Source organism: Eriocheir sinensis, unplaced genomic scaffold, assembly GCF_024679095.1.
Source record: "Eriocheir sinensis breed Jianghai 21 unplaced genomic scaffold, ASM2467909v1 Scaffold357, whole genome shotgun sequence".
NCBI lineage: Eukaryota > Metazoa > Arthropoda > Malacostraca > Decapoda > Varunidae > Eriocheir > Eriocheir sinensis.
The window spans coordinates 193040-205000 of record NW_026111673.1 but is presented as its reverse complement, the minus strand read 5'-3'; the positions used below and the strand labels follow the sequence as shown (position 1 = coordinate 205000).

At 43.9% G+C, this 11961-nt stretch overlaps 1 protein-coding gene across 5 annotated transcripts in view; it reads right to left on the bottom strand.

The window, feature by feature from the left end:
• Positions 1 to 11673, bottom strand: part of LOC126991889 (uncharacterized) — a 145832-nt gene extending 134159 nt beyond the window's left edge. For 3 of the 5 annotated variants that reach the window (XM_050850539.1, XM_050850538.1, XM_050850540.1), the window contains exons 1-3: positions 8472 to 8620; positions 4234 to 4462; positions 2862 to 3039 (exon numbers count right to left, since the gene is read on the bottom strand). In XM_050850539.1, the coding sequence (XP_050706496.1) occupies positions 2862 to 3008 (147 nt within the window). In that variant the 5' untranslated portion in view covers positions 3009 to 3039; positions 4234 to 4462; positions 8472 to 8620. Of the gene's footprint in view, positions 1 to 2861; positions 3040 to 4233; positions 4463 to 8471; positions 8701 to 11475 lie in introns of those variants that run through there. The other 2 variants (XM_050850536.1, XM_050850537.1) reach the window with 2 other exon arrangements.
• Between the last annotated feature and the right edge of the window lie 288 nt (positions 11674 to 11961).

Genomic DNA, 11961 nt, shown 5'->3' with positions numbered 1-11961 from the left:
ACCCCCTTCCTTGAGGTGAAGCCGACGAACTGTCAAATTTACGGCCAAAAGATGGGGGTGGGCGAGCCTGACTTGAGACCTGACACCTGGCCGTAAAAATGACAGCTCTGGCGGATTCACTTAATTGGGCTGATGTCACCTCCACCAATTCTACCTCCAATGTGACACTGCTCTGAGGGTCGCATTCCTAAACGTCTCGGGCTTCAATTACGACTGTTTTTCAAGGCCACGGAGGAGATTAACCGGGTCTTCACGGGGTGTGTGTTTCCCGTTCAAGGTGCAGAGTTCGTGTTAATAATGTGAGAAAATGAGGGTTAAAGATAAGCTAAATAGGTCTAAAATCAGTGGGTGAGTGACACTGTCTGAGAAAAAGTGAGATAGCTCTAAAGTGAGGGAGGGTAGAGAGTCTGGGGTGGGTGGATTAGAGAGAGGGATTGTTGGCTTACATTTTAGTGTATGGTAGAGTGAGTTAGAGCTAGTTTTAATCTGAGAAAATGATGGTTAAATATAGGGTAATTTTTCATGTCAAGCTATCATCGGGGTCACAAAACAGTCCATGAAAAGCCCAGAGCATCTTCCACGAGAGGCTTTTCCAACAGGCACAGGGAAGATTGACCGGGTTTTCTTGGGTGACTTTACCGTTGAAGGCGTATAGGTCGTGTCAAGCTATCACCAGGGTCACAAAACAGTCCATGAAAATCCCAGAGCAACTTCTACTGCAGTCTTTTCCAGCAAGCGATCTGAGGCCCCGAGACGTTTATAAATTCTGGCTTGAGTCTGCCTTCCCTCCCGCTACAGTAACTTGGAGCGCGGGGTCTTATCAGGAGTTATCGGCATCAACATGTACAAAACAAATGATTCTTTTCTAAGACGTAACCACGAAACTCAACAAAGCGCTCCGCTCGCTGCCAGCCTTCCTGACGCCGGGGGGCTGCTCTGGGGGGCGGGGGAGGGAGGGTGGGCATTCTTAAGCGTCTCGGGGGCTCACTATACGTTTCCCAAGACGTTACGAATATGGGTCTTGGACATAGCTGGGCGTTATCGCGATAAGTTATCGCGATACTTTATCGCTGATAACAAAATCGGATTATCGGCCATCCGCTACTTATTTAAATATATATCGGTATCTTCGTTACTTTTGTAACCAAACTAGCGATAATCGCTACTTTTTTTCCGCCTCTCAGGAAAAAAATGTTGTCTCCCTACTGCGCATGCGTGGCCCGGTTGTATGAAAAAACTTCGGGGTATGAAATATCTTCGGTGATGAGATTTCATACTTAGGTCATGAAAACTAAAACACTAGGTTATTTTTTTTATGCTACTCAAAAATCAATATATCATAGAGAAAAATCATTTAACTTTGCCCCCAAAAGGATTATTCACTGCCTCAAATTTGATATTCCATATTCGTTTGTGAGCATGCCATGGTACTGAAGGCACCCGGTGTTGTGTTTTTTGGTGTCCCATCGTCAAAAGCAGGCGCTTTTGTGTACAAACACTGGTCTCTCGTGAACTGCGCATGCTCAGACCATTAATTGTAGACCTGTACAGTCTCACAATGCTTTTTTAACACATTAAGAGTTGCTGGAAAGCTGAATCAAACATACAGTACCACCATCCTCGCTGTTTCTAGAACGACGTACACTCTGTACATATAAATACAACTCGTACAGAGTGTCGTCCTAGAAACAGCGAGGATGGTGGTAGTTGTACTATATGTCTGATTCAGCCTTCCAGCAACTCTTAATTACGGTTTTAAAGCTTTGTGAGACTGTACAGGTCTACGCTTGCTGGTCTGAGCATGCACCGTTCGCGAGAGACCAGTGTTTGTAAACAATTTTTGACGGTGATGACGCCAAATAACACAACACCGGTTCAGGCATTTCTAGTATTACCGTCCATATGTACGTGTCAACGTGTGGTTTTAAGGTTTTGTAAGTTTCCTAAAATACAGATAATGAATATTTGAATTCATCAATGTTGTTCTATCTGAAATATCAATATAGTATCGTTTTCGCCTATCGGCCTTATCGCTAGCTAGTATCGGAATTGTGGATATATATCGGGTATCGGTTATCAGTTATCGCCTATATTTGTGTCTCTAGTTAACGAATATCGGTTATCGACGTTAAGGTTTTTCATTATCAGTTATCGGTTATCGGGAATAAGGTTTTCTGTTATCGTGCCCAGCTATGGTCTTGGGTCACCCCTCCCCGCCCCGCCTCGCCGCGCCCCGTTACCGCCCCTCCGAAGCCACCACGCGGGGCACTGGAGGTCACGAGATACGGGTACAAAACTAACAAAGAATTCAATGCCCCTGGTGATGGCCACGGCGGGGGGAGAGGGGCCGACCACAGGGGAGCCCCCGGGGGTTGACTGTCTTAGGTGAACAGGTTATATACAGGTATTTACAGGGACCGTGGACAAGGCCGGGGTCACGCAACGCACGCACGCACGCACTCGATTTCTCTCTAAAGTACCTCCTGAAACGGCGCCACCGACTGGTGTTGAGTGGTGATAAAGTGGTGATGAAAGGGTGATGGAGTTGAGATTTGGTGGTGATGGTGGTGGTGATTTGGAAGAAGAGGAGGAGGAGGAGGAGGAGGAGGGGGGTAAGGATGGTGTTAAAGGGTCAGAGACATGGTGGTGGTGGTGAAAAATGGTGATGAAAAACGGTGATGAGACTGGTAAAACGAAGGGAGGAAGAGGATTACTGAAGTGGAGAGAGAGAGAGAGAGAGAGAGAGAGAGAGAGAGAGAGAGAGAGAGAGAGAGAGAGAGAGAGAGAGAGAGAGAGAGAGAGAGAGAGAAAATAAATATAAAAGCAAATAAATAACTACCATAAAGAAAATCCCTAGTTACCCTTGCAATGATGTGTCCCATATGCTTGAACATGTATTGTAGCAGCAGGCGGTTGGCGGTTGGCAGGCGGTTGATCAGCTGGCGCATGGCCTCGGCGCGCTCCCCGGGGTTAGGATTGATCGCTACGTCATCAATGTGTGGCATCATGTCCGACGTCAACACTGGCTCCGGCAACTCCCTGCAGAACGGTCATTTTGATTATTATTATTATTATTATTATTATTATTATTATTATTATTATTATTATTATTATTATTATTATTATTATTGTTATGTCCGACGGCATCACTGGCTCCGGCAACTCCCTGCAGAATGGTGATTTGGATTACCAAACCTTATCTAACCTTACCAAACCTAATCTAACCTTACCAAACCTAATCTAACCCTACCTAACCTAATCTACCCTTAGCAAACCTCATCTAACCTTACCTAACCTAATCTAACCTTACCTAACCTAATCTAACCTTACCTAACCTAATCTAACCTTACCTAACCTAATCTAACCTTATCTAACCTAATCTAACTTTACCTAACCTAATGTAACCTTACCAAACCTTAACTAACCTTACCAAACCAAATCTATCCTTACCAAACCTAATCTAACCCTACCTAACCTAATCTAACCTTACCAAACCTAATCTAACCTTACCTAACCTAATCTAACCTTACCTAACCTAATCTAACCTAATCTAACCTTGCATAACCTAATCTAACCTTACCAAACCTTATCTAACCTTATCTAACCTTATCTAACCTAATCTAACCTTGCCTAACCTAATCCAACCTTACCTAACCTAATATGACCTTGCAAAACCTTAGCAAACCTAATCTACCCCTACCTAACCTAATCTAACCTTACCAAACCTTACCTAACCTAACCTAATCTAACCTTACACACACACACACACACACACACACACACACACACACACACACACACACACACACACACACAGAAACGGCAAAAGATAGAAAGAAAAATAGAAGAAACAAAATCACTCATTTATATTGCAGTTGTTAGCACTGGAGCAATTGAGTGTGTTGGGTGTGATTTTGGATGAATTCGGTGTGTTGGGTATGATTCTATAGTAATTTGTTTTGTGTTGACGTGATTTCCTAGGAGTCTGGGTCACTTGCATGGGTATATTAGTGAGCCTGGATGCAGTTTGACCCCTCCTCTGCACCTTGAACCTGTAAAACACTCGTGAAGGCCTGATTGAAGTCCTTTTTAAGCTTTGATAATAGGTTATATGCGGCAGCCCAGAGCCAAAACAATGACTTGAGTCACTCATTCATTAATTAAGACTAATGAAACGTGTAATAATTCCTGCGGTGGTCAAATAGTAGCTTAAAAATAAGGTCAAACACTCACAGTCCAGCGGCGCCCTCAGACCGGGCATGGCGCCGCAGATTACAGGTGTGGCACTGCCCTGGCACTGCGTGGGGCAGCAGTGTGGGGAGCCTGAACACCTCAAGCCCTGCAGGAGGCCATGGAGGGAGCTTTGGGGCGGGCTGAGGGGCCGAGGCGGGCTGGCGGTCCTGCTCTTGCTCTAGCTGTAAAGGTGACCCGTTGGAGAGTCAGGCCTTCGTATCGGCACAACCTGTAATAAACAAAACAACACAAGCAGTATCCATTACAAATCTTCCTATTCCCTATTTCTTGCACACCACATCTTTGCCAGAAAACTCTTCATGGCTTCTATAATTCTCTCTCTCTCTCTCTCTCTCTCTCTCTCTCTCTCTCTCTCTCTCTCTCTCTCTCTCTCTCTCTCTCTCTCTCTCTGTGTGTGTGTGTGTGTGTGTGTGTGTGTGTGTGTGTGTGTGACTGACTGACTTTCTTAACGGATGGACTGACTGTCACTGACTGGCTGACTGAATAACTGACTGACTGAATGCACTGATATCCTCAAAAGTGCTGTCTTACGAGGGTAGACTTATAACTATTCCTGCGCGTCAGCTCATCTTGGGGGTCAGGGGTCAAGCTGTACTTAGCCAGCTTGTCCCTACATGAAAACTACACACATCAACCTTGACCTCGAATATATTATAAACTTGAGGTCAATGCATGGATATGTAAAGGTCATAATAAATTACTTTTTGAACATAATGACATCTGTTTTTACTTTATAACACCTGTAGTAGTATATAGTAGTAGTAGTAGTAGTACGTAGTAGTAGTAGTTGATTTACAGAAAAAAAACGCTTTTATTCCTTTTTCTATTTCCCAGAGGCATTTCATCTTATGTAGAAAAGGATGAGGAAGCCGTTCATGGCCTGAAAGCAACGCACCGGGCAAAATTAGCGGTGTTTGGGGGTATGGTCCCCTTTGCAAAAAACGAGAAAAGTTGAATTTTATCGCTTAGTTTTTAGTCTGCATTTTGAAATGGGCACCTACCCCATGCATAAACGTCCTCCGATTCCAATGGTACTTTCAGAATTGCTTTACGAAGAACGGTAATGGAGTTATTGTCATTTTACGATGTATTTTATTAGGCTATTTATATAAAAAAAAAAAAAAATGAAGCCATTTCCTTATTCCACCTACTCCCCTTAGCCCCCCTCCCCCCCCCGTTACCATCAAACTTTTTTAGAGTTTCACGTACTCCAATTAGCCCCCCCCCCATTACCGTTAACCCCCACCCTCTTTAATTATTACTACGCAATTTACTGATCCCATTTACCAGTTATTCGATACCGAACATGACCTAATTACGAAATACACCTATTCCCATTAGCCCCCCCCCCCCATTATCATGAACTCCCGCCCCCTGTAATTATCGCCACGCAATTTACTGACCCCATTAACCCCCTACTCGACACCCCATATAACCTATCTCCAAATTCTAGCATCTATATCTTTTTTCTCTTCTAAAGACCTTATAACGGAGCTATTCACGGTAACCACTGTATCGCGGAGGAAGGTCTTCCTCCTCTTCTTCTTTTGACCCATCATACAACACCCAGTCTTATGAAATGCTGTTTTCTTACACTAACCTAACTCGAGTAAGGAAACAGCAATTCATAAGTTATCACCCCCTTAATTATCACCACGTAAATTACTGACGAGATTTAATCCCTATTCGACACCTGACATGACCTATTTTCGAACTCCACCCCATCCCATTAGCCCCCCCAATTACTTTTCATCCCCGCCCCCTTTAATTATCACCTCGCAATTTACTGACCCCATTTACTCCCTATTCGACACCGAACATAACCTAATTACGAATCCCACCTACTCCCAATAGCCCTCCCCCTTATTCTAACCACCCGCCCCCCCTGATTATCACCACGTAATTTACTGACCCCATTTACCCAGTATTCGACACCTCACATGACCTATTTTCGAGTTTCACCTACTCCCATTAGCCCCCCCCAATTACCGTTTACCCCCGCCCCCTTTAATAATCACCACACAATTTACTGACCCCATTTACCCCTTATTCGATACCAAAGATGACCTAAATACGAATTCCAATTACTCCCATTAGCCCCCCCCACATTATCATGAGCCTCCGCCCCCTCTAATTATCACAACGCAATTTACTGACCCCATTAACCCCCTACTCGACACCCCATATGACCTATTTCCGAATTCTAAAGTCCAGACCTTCTTCCTCTTCTTAAGGCCTTATAACGGAGCTATGCACAGTAACCACTGAATTGCGGAGCAAGGTCTTCTTCCTCTTCTTCTTTTGACCCATCAAACAACACCCAATCTTATGAATTGTTGTTTTCTTACTCTAACCTAACTCGTGAAATCGAGCTAGGCTAGACTAAGGGAACAGCAATCCATATGTATGGGTGTTGTGTCGACGTGTATTGAAAATGTGATATTTCTCGCTTAGTTTTTACTATGAACTTTGGAAAGAGTACCTAATCGATGCAGAAAACTCCGACGAATCGAAGGGTACACTCAGAATTGTTCTAAGATAAAAACTAACGGATATATTTGCATATAACTATCAGGAATGTTCGGGGATTTTTTTGACTTACAGAAAAAAACCGCTGTTATTCCTTTTTCTATTTCCCAGAGGCATTTCATCTTATGTAGAAAAGGAAGAGGAATCCGTTCATGGCCTGAAATCAACGCCCCAGGCAAAATTGACATTGTTAGGGGGTATGGTCCCCTTTGCGAAAAACAAGAGAAGATGAATTTTATCGCTTAGTTTTTAGTATGAACTTTGAAATGGTCACCTACCCCATGCAGAAACGTCCGCCGAATCGAATGGTACTTTCAGAATTGCTGTACGATGATCGCTAATGGATTTATATTCATTTTACGATGTATATTATTAGGCTATTTATAAAAATAAAAAAAAAGCCATTTCCGTATTCCACCTACTCCCATTAGCCCGCCCCATTACCATCAACCTTATCCCCCTTTAATTATCACCACGCAAATCACTGAACCGATTTATTCCCTTTTCGACACCTGATAATAGATATAGATAATAGGTTAGGTTAGGTCATCGGCCAAAGAAACCTCTTCACAGGCACACAGACTTATGTACGAGATCACAAACACTCACACTGACCCACGCACGTACCTAGCCTACACAGCGCAAACAGCCAACGTACTGAGTAACACACACATCTTAAACACCAAACATATCACACTAACACTGACGCATACAAACAGTAGTGTGACATTAGAAGAACAAAGGATATTTCCAAATTTCAGAAAGAACTATAAACATTTCTGTTCTCTGATGGTTTGACATGGAAACATTGACAATTAACATGGCATATAAGTTGTGATCAATATTGAAAATTTAATGAATGAAATATGTGGGTCCTGCAGAGCACTTCGGCGGAAGTGGGACCAGATAAATAAGAAACACAAGTAACAAGTAACAAGTAACTTTCCACGCACCATACACCACTGGAACAGCCTCCCTCTACAGACTGCGGTACAATAGACTCATTCAGAAAAGCAATACACACTCACTTGTCACCACAACACACCAACACTAACAATTACACTTCCTTCACTTCCCTCCCCTGCACACTCGGCTCCCCGGTCCCCCGAACAGCCAACACAAATATGCGTTTCATGCAACTGACAGCTGCCCGCCGCATTATAATATAGATCCAGAACAAGTCCACGAATCTAACTGGCAATGATGTGTGTTTGAGTGTGTGTTGGGTGTAATTCTAGAGTAATTCAGTGTGTTGGGTGTGATTCTGGAGCAATTCAGTGTGTGTTGGTTGTGATTGTTGAGTAATTCGGTGTGTTGGGTGTGATTCTGGAGGAATTCAATGTATTGGGTGTGGTTCTGGAGCAATTTAGTGAGTGTTGGGTGTGATTCTGTAGTAATTTGGTTTGTGTTGATGTGATTTCCTAGGAGTCTGGGCCACTTGCATGGGTATATTAGTGACCCTGGATGCAGTTTGACCCTTCCTCTGTACCTTGAACCTGGAAAACACTCGTGAAAGCCTGATTGACCTCCTTTTTAACCTTTGGGAATAGGTTATGTGCGGCACCCCAGAGAAAAAACAGACACTTCAGGCACTCAGTCATTAATGAAGACTAAGGAAACGTATAATAATTCCTGCGATGGTCAAATAGTAGCTTCAAAATAAGATCAAACACGAGGTCAACACTCACAGACAAGCGGCGCTCTCAGACCGGGCATGGCGCCGCAGCTAACAGGTGTGGCACTGCCCTGGCACTGCGAGGGGCAGCACTGTGGGGAGCCTGACCACCTCAAGCCCTGCAGGAGGCCATGGAGGGAGCCTTGGGGCGGGCTGAGGGGCCGAGGCGGGCTGGCGGTCTTGCTCTTGCTCTTGCTGTACAGGTGACCCGTTGGAGAGTCAGGCCTTCGTATCGGCACAACCTGTAATAAACAAAACAACACAAGCAGTATCCATTACAAATCTTCCAATTCCCTATTTCTTGCACACCACATCTTTGCCAGAAAACTCTTCATGGCTTCTATAATTCTCTCTCTCTCTCTCTCTCTCTCTCTCTCTCTCTCTCTCTCTCTCTCTCTCTCTCTCTCTCTCTCTCTCTCTCTCTCTCTCTGTGTGTGTGTGTGTGTGAGACTGACTGACTTTCTTAACGGTTAGAGTGACTGTCACTGACTGGCTGACTGAATAAGTGACTGACTGAATGCACTGATATCCTCAAAAATGCTGTCTTACGAGGGTAAACTTATAACTATTCCTGCGCATCAGCTCATCTTGGGGGTCAGGGGTCAAGCTGTACTTAGCCAGCTTGTCCCTACATGAAAACAACACACATCAACCTTGACCTCGAATATATTATAAACTTGAGGTCAATGCATCGATATGTAAAGGTCATAATAAATTACCTTTTGAACATAACGACATATGTTTTCACTTTATAACACCTGTAGTAGTATATAGTAGTAGTAGTAGTACGTAGTAGTAGTAGTTGATTTACAGAAAAAAAATCGCTTTTATTCCTTTTTCTATTTCCCAGAGGCATTTCATCTTACGTAGAAAAGGATGAGGAAGCCGTTCATGGCCTGAAATAAACGCACCGGCCAAAATGAACGGTGTTAGGGGGTATGGTCCCCCTTGCGAAAAACAATAAAGATTGAATTTTATGGTATAGTTTTTAGTTTGAACTTTGAAATGGGCACCTACCCCATGCAGAAACGTCCGCCGAATCGAACGGTGCTTTCAGAATTGCTTTACGATGAACGGTAATGGAGTTATTGTCATTTTACGATGTATTTTATTCGGCTATTTTTTATATAAAAAAATAAAATGAAGTCATTTCCGTATTCCACCTACTCCCATTAGACCCCACCCATTACCATCAACCTCATCCTTCTTTAATTATCACCACGTAAATTAATGACCCCGATTTAATCCCTATTCGACACCTGACATGACATATTTTCGAGTTTCACCTACTCCCATTAGTCTCCCCCCAATTACCGTTAACCCCCGCCCCCTTTAATTATCACCACGCAATTTACTGACCCCTTTTACCCCTTATTAGATTCCGAACATGACCTAAATACGAATTCCAATTACTCCCATTAGCTCCCCCCACATTATCATGAACCTCCGCCCCCTCTAATTATCACCACGCAATTTACTGATCCCATTAACCCCCTACTTGACACCCCATATGACCTATTTCCGAATTCTAAAATCTAGACCTTCTTCCTCTTCTTGAGGCCTTATAACGGAGCTATGCACGGTAACCACTGCATTACGGAGCAAGGTCTTCTTCCTCTTCTTCTTTTGACTCATCCCACAACACCCAATCTTATGAATTGCTCTAAGATAAAAACTAACGGATATATTTGCATATAACTATCAGGAATGTTCGGGGATTTTTTTGATTTACAGAAAAAAAACCGCTTTTAATCCTTTTTCTATTTCCCAGCGGCATTTCATCTTATGTAGAAAAGGATGAGGAAGCCGTTCATGGCCTGAAATCAACGCCCCAGGCAAAATTAACGGTGTTAGGGGGTATGGTCCCCTTTGCGAATAAGAAGAAAAGATGAATTTTATCGCTTAGTTTTTAGTATGAACTATGAAATGGGCAACTACCCCATGCAGAAACGTCCGCCGAATCGAATGGTACTTTCAGAATTGCCTTACGATGAACGCTAATGGAGTTATTGTCATTTTACGATGTATGTTATTAGGCTATTAAAAAAAAAAAATGAAGCCATTTCCGTATTCCACCTACTCCCATTAACCCCTCCCCCCCCCCCATTACCATCAACCTCATCCCCCTTTAATTATCACCACGCAAATTACTGAACCGATTTATTCCCAAATCGACACCTGATAATAGATATAGATAATAGGTTAGGTTAGGTCATCGGCCAAAGAAACCTCTTCACAAGCACACAGACTTATGTACGAGATCACAAACACTCGCATTGACCCACGCACGTACCTAGCCTATTCAGCGCAAACAGCCAACGTACTGAGTAACACACACATCCATAAACACCAAACATATTACACTAACACTGACGCATACAAGCACTCATACTTTCCACGCACCATACACCACTGGAACAGCCTCCCTCTACAGACTGCGGTACAATAGACTCATTCAGAAAAGCAATTACACAATCACTTGTCACCACAACACACCAACACTAACAATTACACTTCCTTCACTTCCCTCCCCTGCAAACTCGGCTCCCCGGTCCCCCGAACAGCCAACACAAATATGCGTTTCATGCAAATGACAGCTGCCCGCCGCATTATAATATAGATCCAGAATCAGTCCACAAAGCTAACTGGCAATGATGTGTGTTTGAGTGTGTGCTGGGTGTAATTCTAGAGTAATTCAGTGTGTTGGGTGTGATTCTGGAGCAATTCAGTGTGTGTTGAGTGTGATTGTTGAGTAATTCGGTGTGTTGGGTGTGATTCTGGAGGAATTCAATGTGTTGGGTGTGATTCTGGAGCAATTCAGTGAGTGTTGGGTGTGATTCTGGAGTAATTTGGTGACCTGATTGAACTCCTTTTTAAGCTTTGGGAATAGGTTAAGTGCGCCACCCCAGAGCCAAAACAATGACTTGAGGCACTCATTCATTAATGAAGACTAATGAAACGTGTAATAATTCCTGCGATGGTCAAATAGTAGCTTGAAAATAAGGTCAAACACTCACAGTCCAGCGGCGCCCTCAGACCGGGCATGGCGCCGCAGATTACAGGCGTGGCACTGCCCTGGCACTGCGTGGGGCAGCACTGTGGGGAGCCTTGTCACCTCAAGACCTGCAGGAGGCCATGGAGGGAGCCTTGGGGCGGGCTGGGGGGCCGAGGTGGGCTGGCGGTCTTCCTCTTGCTCTTGCTGTACAAAGGCCTGGCTGGGGAGAAATCCCGAGCCACCTGTGACATCAAGATCAAGATCAAGATCAAGCCTTCGTATCGGCACAACCTGTAATAAACAAAACAACACAAGCAGTATCCATTACAAATCTTCCAATTCCCTATTTCTTGCACACCACATCTTTGCCAGAAAACTCTTCATGGCTTCTATAATTCTCTCTCTCTCTCTCTCTCTCTCTGTGTGTGTGTGTGTGTGTGTGTGTGTGTGTGTGTGTGAGACTGACTGACTTTCTTAACGGATGGACTGAGTGTCACTGACTGGCTGA